The sequence below is a fragment of the Pezoporus occidentalis genome, unplaced genomic scaffold (assembly GCF_034315485.1).
Source record: "Pezoporus occidentalis ecotype Australia unplaced genomic scaffold, CSIRO_AGI_Poc_V1 ctg46, whole genome shotgun sequence".
Classification (NCBI taxonomy): Eukaryota; Metazoa; Chordata; class Aves; order Psittaciformes; family Psittacidae; genus Pezoporus; species Pezoporus occidentalis.
The window spans coordinates 3,838,266-3,855,090 of NW_026915791.1; the positions used below are offsets into that span (position 1 = coordinate 3,838,266).

Here is a 16,825-nt window from a genome sequence, read left to right on the forward strand (position 1 = left end):
GGATATGGTTGGCTTTCTGGGCTGCAAGCACACTGCTTGCTCGTGTTCATTTTCTCATTGACCAACAAGGACGTTGGCATACAATTCTTGCAAATAAAAAATAAGCGTTTTTAACTAACACTTGTCGTACTCACTGTATTTTCTCATTGTTCTCTTTCTAGTATTACAAGGCATTGCAAAAAGAATACATCAGTGATGATCATGACAGAGTTCTCTCTGTGACAGCGCTCTCTGTTCAGATGTTCACTGTACCCACTCTGGTACGTACAGCCTGTGTTTGCTAGAAATGTGAAATAAATGTGAGGATTGCTAGCTGCACCACCTTTGCAGACTGCTGTATTGGCAGAGAGGCTTTATGCATTGCTGAGTTGAAAATGAATCATTTTGGGATTTATTAAAGCCAGTATGTAAGCAGGTGCTGGAGTTTATGTGGAAATCCATTGCAGAAGGTACCGAGAATGCAAGTCAGTTTTAGGCAGCATCATTCTCTGCATTAACTATCCATTTACCGTTCACATTTACCTTCTTAGAGAACAATAAAAACATGGGGGGAGAGGACAAAGAAAATGGTTAAATGTCTTTGTGGGAGTGAAATATGTTAAATCCTGTGGGGGAGGGAATTATACCTGTAGGTTTTAAAGGTTATGTGTTTCTTGCCTGAAATACTGACGTAAAAGTCCTTTTTTACATGATCTTTCTAGAAAAAAATAGCATGTCTGTTACATTGAAGCTGTCAGAGTACAAACATGCTAAGTTGATAGAAGTTGCATTCATAAAGAATACCGTGGGAGTTTTTGTAGCTTGGACTCTTTACAAATGCTTGAAATAATTTCTAATAAAAAAAGACTGGATTCAAATAAAAAAAATTGACAGTTCTCTTCAACAAAAATAGGAAAAAAAATTTTAAATGTTCTTCTTGCAGGCCCGACATCTTATTGAAGAGCAAAATGTAATCACAACCATTGCAGAGACACTCCTAGAAGTGCTTCCAGAGTACCTAGACAAAAATGACAAGTTCAACTTCCAAGATTACAGTCAGGACAAACTGAACCGGGTATACGCAATAATATATGACCTCAGGTAAGTGTAAAGCTGAGAAGCTAGAGCAGTTCTTAAAGAATAAATGATAGGATGAGGTGTTTCAATTCAGGAATTTGATGATAAAACCACTTTAAAGACAAACCTCAAACCAAACCCCTCAAAAAACACACATAAAGCTTTAATGTTATATTTTTGTGGAAACTTAAAATATTTAAATACCATAATTATATTCTATAAAGAAAATGTTTGATGTTTTCACTGATATCATTCTGTGTAACAATTGCTTTAATCAACAAAACATATCTTCTCTAAGACTGCATCAGAAATTTGGCTTCTATTCATTATCATTCTGGGAAAGCTGTATAATCCTCATCTGCATAGCATTGTCCACTCTTAGAAGTCCCAAATTACATTAATAAACTGAATAATGTAAAAGCAAACAACCCCAAATAGCTTGGAATTAAAAAATCTGTTAGTTTCAAATAATGGAGTGGCACCAAGCAACTCTGGTGTGTGGTGGATATTTTAAAAGGAGTTTGTGACGGAGAGGGTGATGTAATGTGATGATGCAGTTGATTATCTTAATACAAAGAATACTTTAAATACAAGCATAAGCAGAAGATAACTCTGAGCAAAAGATGATAATGTTTTCTTTGGGGACAGGTATGTCTTAGTCAGCAAGCCCACTTTATGGACAGACCGTCTGAGGGAGCGGTTTTTAGATGGATTTGTTTCTTTCCTAAGGATTCTAGCTTGCATGCAGGTACAACACATTTAAATTATTTCTTTCTAATATGCTGTTATAAAGAAATGACAGCATTTCTTTTGCTCATCTTTTTGTCCATAGCAATAACAAGGACTATAATCACGTACTGATGACAAATGCTTTAGTCTCTCTCTTGGGTGGGCGAAAAGGCAATGTCTACTTTGTAGAATTAATATTCATCAATTTTAGCTACATGTACCTGAACAGCCTATACTTCACCATTTATTTATGGGATTATGTGTTGGTTTAAGCCTTTGATCACTGGTACAGCTTGAGTATTTTATGACATCTCCATTTCAGGGAATGGAAGAGATAAAAAGAGAGATTGGTCAGCACGTTGAGGTGGACCCTGACTGGGAAGCAGCTATTGCTATACAGATGCAGCTCAAGAACATTCTTTTGATGTTCCAGGAGTGGTGTGCCTGTGACGTAAGTGTATCAATTGTCTGGGATTCTTAAATGCATGCCTTCTGTGAATATTCCTGAGTGCTTTTTTAAATAGCAGCTTTTTAAAGAATCTCAGTATTGTTCAGTACAGATCTCCACAAAAAATGAGTCTGAAAGAATTATTCTGCAGTGTGACAAAGAGAGAAGGGATCTCAGAAGGTTATATTCTTCTAGCTGACAAAGCTGCACAGGGTGCCAGGCAAATCGTAAAGAGAAAATACTTCCCATAATTCAAGATTCTGAGAATTAGGTTCACAGTGTCACTGTCAAGTTTGAGTTTTGGAGCATATGGTGTTAATTTTTAATTTCAGAAGTGGACTTCAGAAACTGCACAGATTGGGTAATTGCACTGTAAGTTCTCTTAATCAGTGCTGGAGCTCATCTCTGTGCTGGGGGAAGAAATTGTACAGTTTGTTAAAGATATTTTGAAGTGGGTTGTTTTGGTTTTTCCCACTATGAGAGAAAGGAAGAACTATAGCAGTACAGTAGCTTCTTGATCGAATTTGGGGTGCAAAGTGTTAAAATACTGCAGCTTAATTAAGTAAATAGATTTTTAGAGCAGCTTTCTTGAACAAAAGCATTATGCTCGGTTAATTTTAATGGATACTCCACTGCTCTAGTCCAGTGCTTCTCTGTATTAAGAAACAGAGTAGTAATTCGTTATATTGTAGATTTTTAGTAACTGTTTATGCCATCAGAAAAAAACAAGTGAGGAGTTTTAGTGCATATATATGATTTTTTCAATATAACACCTTGCATTTATTTTAAATTCCAGGAAGAGCTGTTGCTCAGGGCCTACAGAGAATGTCATAAAGCTGTGATGAGGTGCAGCACAAATGGCCGTTCACGGGAAAAGACAGTGTTTCACTTGTGTGGCCACACTCTAGAGAGCAGACCCTACAGAGTGTCTGCAGATCCTGTCAGCATACATTTACCACTGTCTAGGACTCTTGCTGGTAGGTGCTGTGTTTTGCTTTAATTGCTGTTTGAATTATGTTTATTATCCATATCTCTTTCTTTACTCTAGAAAACATTTAGATTAAGTTTTGTGGATCATTTTCTCTCTGACTTTCTGACATTCTTATGATCGGGCAACCCTGTTCCCTGGATGTCCCATTAAGGGAAAGGTTTTCTCAAAAAGTGTTTGCCATGGAAGTTAGAGGACACTTTTTTTAAACAGGAGAGAGTAAGGAAGGCAAGAAGGAAAAGTTTCATGTTCTAATGACTCTTCAGTTTTTTCTGGACTATTTGAATTTGTGTAGTTTCTACCTTTTTTGTCTAAATGAATGTTATTTTTTATAGTATCTTGAATTTGTTTTCCAGCCACATATATCTTAGGACTGTTAAAATGCTCCTCCAGAAAGGCATGTTTGCAGCATGCCAGGAGAGATTTCCAGTCAGAATACAAAGGACCACAGTGGTGGTGATCGCTGCTGTAGAGTACAAGTGAAATCGTATGCTATTATTAAGCTGTAGATTCTTTATCACATTATTTGATACCAAGATACCTTGTAGTGTTGAAATTTAGTTATTACTGACATATGATTTAATGTAAGCTTTTGCTAATGCTGTTTAGTATCTCAATTTTAATGGTTTTAATGATTTCATTAAACTAATACATTCATAATATGCTGGGTTGAAAGACTGGTAAAAACTGTTATGATGATTATCTATCTTAAATGATCTGTCTTAAACTTGGACTTCTTTTTCCTGTAGTTTTTTGAGTTGCAGATGTTTTAGCCAATACTTAGAGTGTATTAGAGGAAAAACTGTACTGATTTTGATCTATTTTTCTTTTCCAACTGGTTTTGTAGGTCTTCATGTACGATTAAGCAAGACTGGAGCCATCTCAAGATTGCATGAGTTTGTTTCTCCTGTAAGATTTTCTCTTTCCTTTTCTTCTCCACCCTCCCTGCCTCCAACCTCAAATGCTTCTGGTGATTGATACTGTGGTTAAGAAAATAACCTAAGATTTATATAAGACAGGCTGAGAAAGTTGGGGCTGTTCAACCTGGAGAAGAGAAGGCTGTGTGGAGACCTCATAGCAGCCTTCCAGTATCTGAAGGGGGTCTATAGGGATGCTGGGGAGGCACTCTTCATTACGGACTGTAGTGACAGGACAAGGGGTAACGGGTTAAAACTTAAACAGGGGAAGTTTACATTAGATATAAGGAAGAAGTCCTCTGCTGTGAGGGTGGTGAGGCACTGGAATGGGTTTGCCCAAGAAAGTTGTGAATGCTCCATCCCTGGCCGTGTCCAAGGCCAGGTTGGACAGAGCTTTGGGTGACATAGTTTAGTGTGAGGTGTCCCTGCCCATGGCAGGGGGGGTGGAACTAGATGATCTTAAGGTCCTTTCCAATCTTAACTATTCTATGATTCTATATCCAGTAACTTTTATGGCATGCACACAAGTTATTTTGCAGGTGACAATGTCTTTGTTCATTAGTACTTAGACTTTTAAAATCACTGACACTCAGTGATTTTAAAGATATAAAGATTTTATTCTTTATTTTCTTTAATTCTAGGAAGAATTCCAAGTGGAGCTGCTAGTAGATTATCCTTTGAGATGTCTTGTCTTGATTGCTCAGGTTGCTGCAGAGATGTGGAGAAGGAATGGGCTCTCCCTGATAAGCCAGGTACTACCACCACAATATTCAGTAGTCAGTATGTTCTAATGGTGAATGCAAGTTGTCGTGGTTTAAACCCAGTCAGGTAATTCGTTCGCTCACTTCCCCCCCTTTTCTTGCCCTCCCCCTGCTCTCGGAGGGACGGAGAGGAAAATCGAAAAGAATGCAACTCCCACAGGTTGAGATAAGAACAGTTTAGTAACTAAGGTATAACACAAATCACTACTGCTACCACCAATGATAATAATGATAAAGGAAATAACAAGGGAAGAGAATACATCATCTCACCACCAGCCAACCGATAACTCGCCCCCCCAGCCCGACCAAGCTCTGACCGATACCTCCTCCAACCCTGCAGTCTCCCAGCCCTTCCGGCTAACTCCCAGTCACATCCTGGGCATGACGTGCTGTGGTATGGAATACCTCTTTGGCTAACTTGGGTCAGGTGTCCTGTCTCTGCTTCCTCCTGGCTCCCCCTCCTCCCTGGCAGAGCATGAGGCTCACAAAGTCCTTGGCCAAACCAAAACATCGCTTGTTATCAGCTCTGTTCCCGAGCTGAAAGTCAAAACACTGCACTGCACCAGCTACCAAGAAGGGGAAAAATGACTGCTACTGCTGAACCCAGGACATTATCCACCCCTTATTCCATACCATTCACGTCATGCTCAGATCCCACATTTTCAATATACCATCACTCTTATCTCAGTGCACTCTTATCTTAGTGCATGGACCAGTCCCTATAAAGCTGCTGAGTCCATCTGGTCCATGATGTCAGGCTCCATCTCTTGTAACAGTCTTCCAGAGCAGGAGAGACTGTGTGCAGTGTTCACACTCGTGAATAACCTGGGCAATAGTGTCCATTGCTAAATCCACCCCTCGATCATGAGTCCATCTCTATGTTGCATCTCTGCTCTGATGGCCTGAAGTGCCATGGGCCCACCAGGCTTAAAATAATTCACTGTCCCCTTAAGCAGTTTCTGCAGCTTGTTGCTGGGGACTCCATACAGCTGCCTTCCATCTCCGACGCTTCCAAAGCACTGGAGGGGCCCAGTGGACTAGATACTTGCCCATACTGTCCCACACACCCTGCCACTCATGACTGTCCAGCCTTGGGGAAAACCTCTTGGTCCCCCTATATTGTCGTCTAACCCCAGACAAGACCCAAACCTGACTCTGCTTAACCTTTGAGATCAGACAAAATGGTGGTGGGTAGAACACAGCCTGTGTGTGTGCCAACATGCTGATCCCCATCACAATCAGCAGGCAGGTCCCAAGGACACCCAAAGGCCATTCAAAACCTTCAGAACTCTCAGTTGATGCTACTGTACTTGTCACTGGGGCTGGTGCAGCTGCTGTGCTTGCCGGCTCTCCCACCACCAGCTTCTCCTTTACTGAGTCCAGTTCTTCCTCCTCTGCCTTGCTGGGAAATGCTGCGTGGTCTCCTGCATCCTCCTGGGGCTCGGCGGGCGGCTTCCGGGAAACGCTCTCTGCCGTCGCGGGGCTGAGCTCGGCCGCGGGGCTCGGCTCCTCCGCGGGGCTCGACTTCTCCGTCGCCTTCTCCCGCTGCTCGGCAGCCGCCTCTTTCCTCTCGACCGCCCCGACCTCCTCCACCGGCAGCCGTCCCCTCGCGGCCTCCGGCCCCGCTCCCGCCGCCGCTTGGTCCCCGGGGCCGCTCTCCCGGGCCGGTTCGGCTGCCGCCGGCTCCCGGGGCCGCTCCCCCTCGGCTCCCCGCAGCCTCACGAAGATGGAGAGTAGGGTGAGGGCCAGGGCGGTGAAGAGCAGCCGGACGGCCAGGTACAAGTCCACGGCCACGTCCGTCCCGCCCTGCTGCTGGAGCCCGCCCGTATTACAAGCCATTGCCATAAAGCACAGTGAGACAAGAACCTTAGCCCAAGCCCCATACTTGATAAACACTATCACAGCAAATACCGGCTCTACGTAAGTTACAACATTCTGAAGCTGTGAGATCAAGCAAAACAACTCTGAGAGCCAATAAATCAGCATTGTGACGAGTGACTATTAATCCAGTCAGATCTGTCGTTATCTCAACCCTTCGGGCCCCACGTTGGGCGCCAAAAAGAACTGTCGTGGTTTAAACCCAGTCAGGTAACTCGTTCGCTCACTTCCCCCCCTTTTCTTGCCCTCCCCCTGCTCTCGGAGGGACGGAGAGGAAAATCGAAAAGAATGCAACTCCCACAGGTTGAGATAAGAACAGTTTAGTAACTAAGGTATAACACAAATCACTACTGCTACCACCAATGATAATAATGATAAAGGAAATAACAAGGGAAGAGAATACATCATCTCACCACCAGCCAACCGATAACTCGCCCCCCCAGCCCGACCAAGCTCTGACCGATACCTCCTCCAACCCTGCAGTCTCCCAGCCCTTCCGGCTAACTCCCAGTCACATCCTGGGCATGACGTGCTGTGGTATGGAATACCTCTTTGGCTAACTTGGGTCAGGTGTCCTGTCTCTGCTTCCTCCTGGCTCCCCCTCCTCCCTGGCAGAGCATGAGGCTCACAAAGTCCTTGGCCAAACCAAAACATCGCTTGTTATCAGCTCTGTTCCCGAGCTGAAAGTCAAAACACTGCACTGCACCAGCTACCAAGAAGGGGAAAAATGACTGCTACTGCTGAACCCAGGACACAAGTATTCCTCAGTAATGCTCCCAGTGGTGGTTTCATCCAGTGCAGAAAGAGGTCATGGGGATCACTCCTACACTAATAAGAGAAGTTTCTCAGTGGGAATTTAGATGACTTGGGTTTGTTTCTAGTTTCATCAATGGCTTTCCTCCCCAAATTAGGCAAGTATTTTTATCTCTTATGGCTGTTTCTGAGTAAAGGAAGAGACTGCCTTTAAGTACTTGTATTTCATCTGCTTTGGCTTCACTTTTTTTTTTTTCCTTTGACAGCAGCCATTCTTTGTGTAAATTTATCACAGGACCTTTTGCTGAAATCAAAGTAAATATTGGTAGTCCTCTGTAGAACTGTCTTGCTGAGAACTGGGTAGGGAGAAGGAGGAAGTTTTGATTTTAATCGGTAGCAGCCATTCGAATTATGTTGTCTTAGAGGGGTATGAAAAAGTACAGCATAGACTTTCCCTGGATAGGTGAAAAAATATTTTTCATTTCCATCAAACTACATATCTGTTTTGTAAGAAACACAGGGCTTCCCAGTGTTTTAAGGTTTTGAAAAGCCTCAGACATTAACTGGTGCATATTTGGTAGGGCATTCCTTCTCTACTTAAAATTTGTTTTCCTATTTCTCAGGTATTCTATTATCAAGATGTTAAATGCAGAGAAGAAATGTATGATAAAGACATCATCATGCTCCAGGTATAGTCACTGCTTCTTTTACTCAAACTTCTCATGGAATTTCTTTTAATTAAATGTGTGTGTGTATATATATATATATATATGTGTGTGTGTGTGTGTATATATATATGTATATATATGTGTGTGTGTATATATATATGTATATATATATGTGTGTGTGTGTATATATATATGTGTATATATGTTTTTTTTTTTTTGGTAAAAGTATTTTTCATAAAAAATGAAGAACTGTGATGGTAACTGGTGTTAATATGAGTTTGGGCTTTTTGATAGATAGGTGCATCTCTTATGGATCCAAACCAGTTCCTCCTGCTGGTACTGCAGAGATATGAACTTGCTGATGCTTTCAAAAAGATCAAGCCCACCAAAAATCAAGTAAGTGGCAAGTATTTCTGAGGACTGATTTCTTTGCTTTTTGTTTATGGAGCCTTAACGCAAAATGCTGATTTTTATGGCCACACTGAAAGTCAGTTAACAAAGGGCCTAGTGGTTAGATAAATGATTTTATGTTTGGATTTTGTAGAGGCTTACTCAGAATTAGCAAACAGGTTTTGCTGTCTTTGACCTTTATTTCATAGGGCGTCTTTCAAAACCCGTGTAAATGACTTCTCCATAGCATTTCTGTGTCTCAAGTAGTTTTATGTGTTCTTATTTTGTCGGGAAGTTTCTTGGTTTCTTGTGCTGCTTATTGAGGCTTGAACTTCCATTTAGCACCTCATCTGGGATACATTTTGAGCTGTTGTTTCTTTTTCTGTTTGTGGATCTTGCACTTCAATTGCAGAGTAACATCTCTCCTACAGGCGTTCTTTTTCCAGCTTCTTAGATTGGATGTTTCTTCTTACTATACAATGCTTCAGTGAAGTGGTGCGTCTGAAGGCTGAGCTCAGTGTCATTTGACATATTTTTCCTTACTTTTTTTCTCTTTTTTAACTAATTTCTCTAATTCTTGCAGGATTTGATCAAACAATGTAATGTGTTAATAGAAGAGATGCTACAGATTCTCATTTATGTTGTGGGTAAGTTTAATTTTTATCTGTTGTAGTAATGGATTATTAAAGGTTTAATAACTTTAACATAGATGGTATGGGAAGACTCTTGGAGAAATCCTATTTTAAATAGGTGGCTTAGTAACTGAAGTATTTGTCAGCTGGGAGCAATAAGGGTTGCACAGTGTTAGATAACTTCATAATTGACTATTAAAGTAGAATATGAAGAGAAACTCCTTCTCAGTCCATTTTGTTCAGAAGCCATACTAAAAGGCACTTTTCTTCTCAGACACTTAAGTTTTTGGAAAATGCAAACTTATACTATGAACCAACCCAACAATAGCTTTACTTCTGTGCAAAATTCAGAATTGCTTTATAACTGTCATATTTGCCGTTCTTCTCCTTTTGATTCACTCTGGTAGGGGAAAGATACGTGCCTGGAGTGAGTAATGTGACCAAAGAAGATGTTATCATGAGAGAAATCATTCATCTGTTATGTATTGAACCAATGGCTCATAGTGCAATTACCAAATCCTTGCCTGAAAATGTGAGTCCTGGTTTATTTACTTTTTTTCTTAATTTACTTTTTTTATGTCTTTCTCTGCTTTGGCTTCCATATCCTTATATGGAAGTGTTTTATTTCTGATAATAAAGCACAAATGTTGGTTTCAGAATTACAAAAGAGCATGACAAAGGAGCTTACACACCTTACTGATGTAAAGGTCAATGTCATGGATGCAAGTATGATGCAATCTGAAAAGCCTTGTGTGGTGGTTGTGTGTTTTGATGAAGAGGTGGAAGGCTTTGGAATATTCAGGTGTAGTTCTCCTAGATTCAAAAAGAAAAGTTTTAAAATTATTTTATCTTTTGGCCTCTTAAGACTGTGCAGCTGGATTCCATTCTGCCCTGTGTACTATCACTAAATCTGTCTGTGTAAATTTTGATCACTTAATCCTGGGCAGGTGCATTGGAAGTCAAGTATTGTACAGGTCTGTTTGAAAGCACAGGTTTCCCTGCGATTCTATTCCAACTGTTAAAATTCAAGCAAAGGAGAGGGATGCGGATTAGAAGTTATAGTATGTGCAAGTTTTCAGGGCTGGCAATCAGTGCAAAAAACCCTTCAGTTTTATTGGCAATTAAATAGCTTGGAATATTATCAGAAACGAATAATGGATGACCCACATTCACTGATTTAAGAGGCTAAAACTGATTTTCCCTGCACTGAGCCTGGGTCCGGCACTGCTTTGTTTCTGGAGATCAGCTCTGTTGTAAATAAAATTTTACATGGTTAAATGAAAGTATTATCTGTCTTTGGTGCTTCCTTGTCAATTATGATTATCTGCTTTCTGAGTAATAGAGGGCAAAATATATTAATTCATTAATAAACCAAACGTCTGTATGTCTATTTTTGTTGCATCTAGCATAATACTGAAGACATTTGAGTCATTGTGTATTTATCCCAAACTAAATTTTTTACCAGGAGAACAATGAAACTGGCTTGGAGAGCGTAATTGATAAAGTGGCTACATTTAAGTAAGTTCTCAATATTTGTTTTTTAGGTAGCTTGAGCATGAAATGAGATCTCTTGGATTATATTTATTAAACACACTGCGCTGCACAGTCTCTGTTCAGCTAATATTTTGCTGTCTTGGAATATACTTTTAAATTCATATAGGAAAGAAAAGTGTAATGGAATTTCTGAAGCTGTATCTTCTCTCCTTTTGCCCCCTTCTTTCTTCAGATTCAGTTTGAGAAATCTCAGGAGTTTAGTAATCTCAAATCATTATGGGAAAATATTCAAAAGTTCATTATATTTCAGAGATGGTTTGGAACATTAATTGTGCCTTTGGCAATCACCAAATAATTATTGGTTTAGATGTTATTTAATGGCTAATTTGCTGTAGCTTTCAGATAGATGTTAAATAAAATTAACTACCAAGTAAATACAAACGTAGAACAATCAATTGTAGCTGTTAAGGAAAAACATGGCTCAAATGTATGCTATTTTAGTCACAAAAACGTCTTGTCATTTTACTTATATTAGTATGCCTTATTTTAAATTCCTTGTGGGTTGCTTGTTTATGTTTAATCAAGAGTAACTATAGGTGTACCTAGGAATTTTGCTTTGGGAATTATATGGAAGGTTCAAGAAAATCTCACTGGCTTGAAAGTAGTTGTTTGTATTACTTATTTTGTACCTTGGTTAACGAAAGTAATGAATTTTATGCAGTAATGTCCAATGTCTGAAATTCTAAGCTATAGAGGTAAAAAGTGGTCTGACAGGTAAATTGTGTTACTAGTTTGCTTACATTCGAAGAGGTGCTGAACATACATATTGATATGTACATTATGAAATATTTCTCTGTAAGGAAACCGGGTGTGTCTGGCCATGGAGTTTATGAACTGAAAGATGAATGCTTGAAGGAGTTCAATATGTTCTTTTATCATTATACTAAGACCCAGCACAGCAAGGTAAGCACTGTAAGATTCACTCTCAAAGGTTGAAAAATAGTACATGTCAATATTTAAAGATCTTTGCCGAATCAAAGGAATTAATGGAATATAAAGAAATTGAGTCAGTGAAGAGTATATGCAGCTAACTTCAAAACTAAATTTCTAATGAAGACTGCTAGTACAAATTGACATGGTATGGTTTGTGTTAGTATTTTCTCTATGGTGATCTCTGTATTAACTCTGCTAATGCTAAGAACAAAATATAAGAATTATTTTGGAACTGGAAATCCCCAAACTTTGCTTCCATGGATCTTATTGAGGAAGCAAGTATGTCCATTTATTTATCTCTACTACAAACTGAAATGCCAAATGCATAGTGCTAAGCAGATTTCAGACAAGATTCTAGTTACACAACCATGTATTGATTACATATCATGCCACACTTCTCATTTATAGTTTCTCATTGTTTCATTATATACTTCTGTAGAAATGCTGATGTACCACTACTACTTTTTCTGCAGGCTGAACATACACAAAAGAAAAGAAGAAAGCAAGAAAACAAGGATGAAGGTAAGAATTTGAAACTGAGTTGAATTTGAAATCAACAAATGTGGTAATTCAGTAGTGCATGTAGTGCACATAAAATGAGTTTTCGGGATGTGTCTTGTGCTCTCTACTCCTAACCTGCAATCTTTGAGATGCCAGTTTAATATATTTGTTCATCTCTGCTTTCCAGCATTGCCACCCCCTCCTCCTCCAGACTTCAGTCCTGCCTTCAGCAACGTGGTGAGGATTCTGAACTGTGATGTTATGATGCATATACTGCGGACCATTCTTCAGAGAGCAGTAGAACTAGAAATCCACTTGTGGACTGAAGCTATGATCCAAATGGTATGGTTAACTTTAGTCTTCCTATGATTATTCCTGTGCAGAGCATGTTAGCTGCTTATGATAAGATCAAAATGTGTAAAGATAAACTTCAATTTTGAATTATAAGAATTTACCCTGTTTTTACATATCTTACTGACAAAAGAAATATTTCTAATTATTTATCTCCATGGTAAAATAAAAATGTGAAACATAATAGTATTAAACTCTTCAGTTTTCTGTCTTGCTTTCCCCCCTGTGTTGCCTCATCAGTGAGGGTGTTTCAATATGTAATTCTCCTTGTGCATCTTTTTCTTGAAATTTCATGTGCAAATAAGTAAGCCTTTGGTCATCTTAAAGAAATTGGAGTAAGCCGGAGAGTCTCCAAGTACGGAAATGTCTTTGGGGCCTCAGTCATTAAGTAATATGATTTAACATTTAATTTTAGCACAGTGACTTTGATTTAGGAAAAAAAAAACAAACAAAACACACAAAGGAATTACTGACATTAAGTTGTTGTTTGTTTGTTTCTAAATATTTATAGGATTAGAACCTGAATTTACAGACTGGTTGAATTAATGTTTTGTTACAGTGCATAGATTAATAAATGCCTTACCTGCTAGTCTTTGGGTTATGGATTTAACTAAATATTCATAGATTTGTACCAGCAAAATGACAAGATTAATATGCTACTAATATAAAGTGTGTGTAACTTTTTTGATTTTAATGCAAGTAATATAGAATCATAGAATAGTTGGGGTTGGAAAGGACCTTAAGATCATCTAGTTCCAGCCCCCATGCCATGAGCAGGGACACCTCACACTAAACCATGTCTCCCAAGGCTCTGTCCAACCTGGTCTTGACTGCTGCCAGGTTGGAGCATTTACCGTTTTTTTGGACAACCTGTTCCAGTGCCTCACCACCCTCACAGTAAAGAACTTCTTCCTTATATCCAATCTAAACTTCCCCTGTTTAAGTTTGAATGCGCATGACCTTCTGTAGTCCCTGATGAAGAGTCCCTCTCTGGCATCCTTGTATACCCTTCAGATATTGGAAGCCCCACTATTCTCAGCCTGTCTTTGTACAGGAGGTGCTCCAGCCCCATTATCATCCTTGTGGCCCTTCTCTGGACTTGCTTCAACAGCTCCATGTCCTGCTTATGTTGAGGACACCAGAAATGCACATAGTTGTCCCAAGTGGGAGTGCTCATGAGAGCAGAGTCGTGGCGCAGAAAAATGCAGGGAAATTATATTGTACATTGTTATTTTAATTTTCAGGTGCAATATCTGCACTTTTTCTCATTTCTGTGTTTTATCATTCAGTATATAGTACATAAACATCCTTACATTTTAATGCCAATTTTTCACACTTCTAAACAGTGAATAAAATTTACTATTTTTTCCCCCTTTTTTAGGTACTTCATCTCCTTTGTTTAGGGTTGCTAGAAGAGAAACAGCAGTTACAGAAGTCTCCAGAAGAAGAAGTAACCTTTGATTTTTATCATAAAGCAACACGTATGTTTTCTTTTCTTCGAAAGGGCAAAGTAAATTAGGCTAAGTTGATTTTGTAAGGATAAAAATAAACTAGAAGAAAGCATTCAGTGATTTTTTTAGTCAGAAAGGGTTTACTTTTTGCTGTAGAATTTAAAACTGCTAAAAGATTTATTACTTTATTTTATTTTAAATAATCAAGAAACCATGTTTGGACTAGCTTCCTTTGTTCACAGTTGCCAGATACATTGAAGAGGAGATTTGCTGCCTTTCCTGGGAAAGAAATGGGAAAGTAATTCTAGTATTAGAAAATGGTTCTTCTTTTGCAACAATATTGTTGAAATGGAAACTAAGAACTCCTTGAAAAATGACAGTGGATTTAAATGAGCTGCCTCCACCTTTTGTACTCCTGAAATGTGCAATTATTGATTTATCTGCAAGTTAAAGTCCCTTACTATGGTAGTGATAATAGAAGCGAAACTTAGTGGCTATGAAGTCTGCTTTTTTCACCCCTAAATCCTTACAGAACACTTCCTAAGCGTACATTCAAGACTAGTCAGTGGGAGTTGGGATCTACATTTTCTAAATAAACTTCAAGCTTACCTAGAGTTTCTGCTTCACTGTGTAAGGCTAAAATAAAAAAATAAATCCAAAATAATCTAAATAATCCAAAATAATAAATCCAAAAAGAAATTAAAAAAATAAATCCATTATCAAGCTGAACAGATGTGCGATTTGAGAGATGAAACAGAGATAAGAACTGTCTCAGTTTTAAAGCGTGCTTTGTGTTAGTGGCCTAGAGTGTTATGAATTTTTACCAAGGTGTGAGGAAGCAAATGATTAGTGTAATTATATGTATACATATATTTTAGTAGAAATAAACTTGTGCACACTTTGCTGTTAGCAAACTTAAGTAAGCTACAAGAGCTTTACTGCTTCTTGTTGGAGCAAAAGGCTGTTCTGGTTTTGTCTGTACTTCTGCTCTTGGCAGTAGCAAAAATATAGATTGACAGGAGGGAGAGGTTATACTACATTTAACAGGAATGAACAGGTGAAATTAAACCAGAAATGTAACTACATAGGTTGTGTTATAGTTAGCAGTATTTTAAGGCATGTACATGGTTGTAAATACATTAAAATGTTGGTGTTTTCTCTTTTTCCTCTGAAGACCCATGCTTTTCTATTGTTCTCTCCTTTGTAAAGGAATGGGAAGTTCTGCCTTGAATGCTGTGAGCGTGTTAATGCTTCTGGAAAGATTAAAAAGAGCTCCTCAGTTAGAGGCTCAGAAGGACACAGTCAATTGGATACTGCAGGTACACAAGGGGGAGATAAGTATTATGAGTTTAGTAATTTAGAAAGCTTTTATGAAAGATATTATGATGCTTATTAAGGATAGCTGGAGAAGGCAGTAAATGAAAACTGAAAGCTCAGTTTTAACTACCTGGGCATATACTGGAAAGCTTTCTGTTCTGGATGTGTATGGGTTTGCATGATTTTAGTGACTTATTTCCATAGGATGATCCATATCTCTCCAGAAATAAGCAGTCCGCTCTTATGTGCAGGTGCTTTAGCTGCTTAGCAGTACTAGTGCTGGAAGACTGGAAAACTTGGAAGAATTTTACTTTCCTTCATACTGAGCTATGCGCATCAGGTTTAGGATAAACACAGCAGTGTTACAGGAATGCACATATTGTCTCAGATGTTTTTGTTATTTAGGTGTTTGGCGGTTGGTTTCATCCATTTAAAAATCTGAAAACAGCGTGAAAGTAAATATGTTTAATCCTGTCTAACTTGTAATAAGAGCTAAGTTGCATTTTAGTTTTGACATGTAATCTCTATTCCTAGATGTTTGACACAGTGAAAAGATTGAGAGAAAAATCTAGTTTGACGACAGTAGCAGCTACATCAGGATCAGAAACTGTGAAAGGTGATGAGGTAATAAAAAAAAAGTTCAATAGAAGCCTTGTATTTAATGTTTTAAATGACTGTTTTGAAAAAGGTGCTTAATTTTTTACCTAAAATGAGATTTAAAAAAAATATTAATTTCTGATATTGCCTATGCATAGGATTTAGATTCTAAGATCAATATTTTAAATAAATTCATGGTAAGCATGTTTCATTGAATTCTCAGCAGCTAATATGGTTCTGTTTGTACTTCTGAGTAAAGTGAAACAACCAAGGGGGGTTACTAAGTAATTACTGTTGATTTCTTATCTTCATGGTTTGACCACTTTTCTGTTAGGTTGTCACTGTGGGGTAGTAAGAAATGCAAATCCACTTAAAATGATGTCTTGCAATTTATGTGACCTACCAAGAGGTTAATCTGCTTTACTTTGATCGTATAAAGACATAAGGCTGAGGTGATTATTCCATCTGTGTATCAGTCTGTATTCCCTGCCCTCAGAATAACTTTTGAATCCAGTGGTCAACTGATGCAGGGATGTGGGGATTTCAAAGATTATAGCAGTGCCTTGAGCAGTAGCTTTGGGTTTTTGTTTTTGTGGGTTTATTTTTTTTAAATTGGCAGCTGAATAGAAAAAAAGAATCCAGTCTAACTTAGGCAGGTTTGCTCCTACACATTATGTTTGGCAACAGCTTGCTGGCAAGCGATCACTTGGCTAGTCATTGTATGTGTAGCTCTAAACTTACGACAGCATATGCTGTGCTGCTTTTTTGAGAAAGGTGTCATTTTTTACCTGGTAAGGTAAGGGAACAAAATGCAAAAGTCACTGTAAAAAATGAGACTCTCGCAGTTTCACTGCTTGTGGGGCAATTTGGTGTTTGTTTTCCTCAAAAAGCAATGGTATTG

General features: G+C 38.7%; 1 protein-coding gene across 4 annotated transcripts in view; it reads left to right on the top strand.

Annotated features, from left to right (window-relative positions):
- UBR1 (ubiquitin protein ligase E3 component n-recognin 1) overlaps window positions 1-16,825 on the top strand; it is a 69,238-nt gene that overhangs the window by 29,332 nt on the left and 23,081 nt on the right. For all 4 annotated transcript variants that reach the window (XM_062635671.1, XM_062635670.1, XM_062635672.1 and 1 more), the window contains exons 11-28: window positions 162-260; window positions 923-1,080; window positions 1,705-1,804; window positions 2,108-2,236; window positions 3,030-3,210; window positions 4,069-4,130; window positions 4,780-4,890; window positions 8,154-8,219; window positions 8,493-8,594; window positions 9,172-9,235; window positions 9,628-9,752; window positions 10,686-10,738; window positions 11,575-11,677; window positions 12,181-12,229; window positions 12,396-12,550; window positions 13,941-14,040; window positions 15,220-15,329; window positions 15,862-15,951. In XM_062635671.1, the coding sequence (XP_062491655.1) occupies window positions 162-260; window positions 923-1,080; window positions 1,705-1,804; window positions 2,108-2,236; window positions 3,030-3,210; window positions 4,069-4,130; window positions 4,780-4,890; window positions 8,154-8,219; window positions 8,493-8,594; window positions 9,172-9,235; window positions 9,628-9,752; window positions 10,686-10,738; window positions 11,575-11,677; window positions 12,181-12,229; window positions 12,396-12,550; window positions 13,941-14,040; window positions 15,220-15,329; window positions 15,862-15,951 (1,857 nt within the window). The remainder of the gene's footprint in view (window positions 1-161; window positions 261-922; window positions 1,081-1,704; window positions 1,805-2,107; window positions 2,237-3,029; window positions 3,211-4,068; window positions 4,131-4,779; window positions 4,891-8,153; window positions 8,220-8,492; window positions 8,595-9,171; window positions 9,236-9,627; window positions 9,753-10,685; window positions 10,739-11,574; window positions 11,678-12,180; window positions 12,230-12,395; window positions 12,551-13,940; window positions 14,041-15,219; window positions 15,330-15,861; window positions 15,952-16,825) is intronic.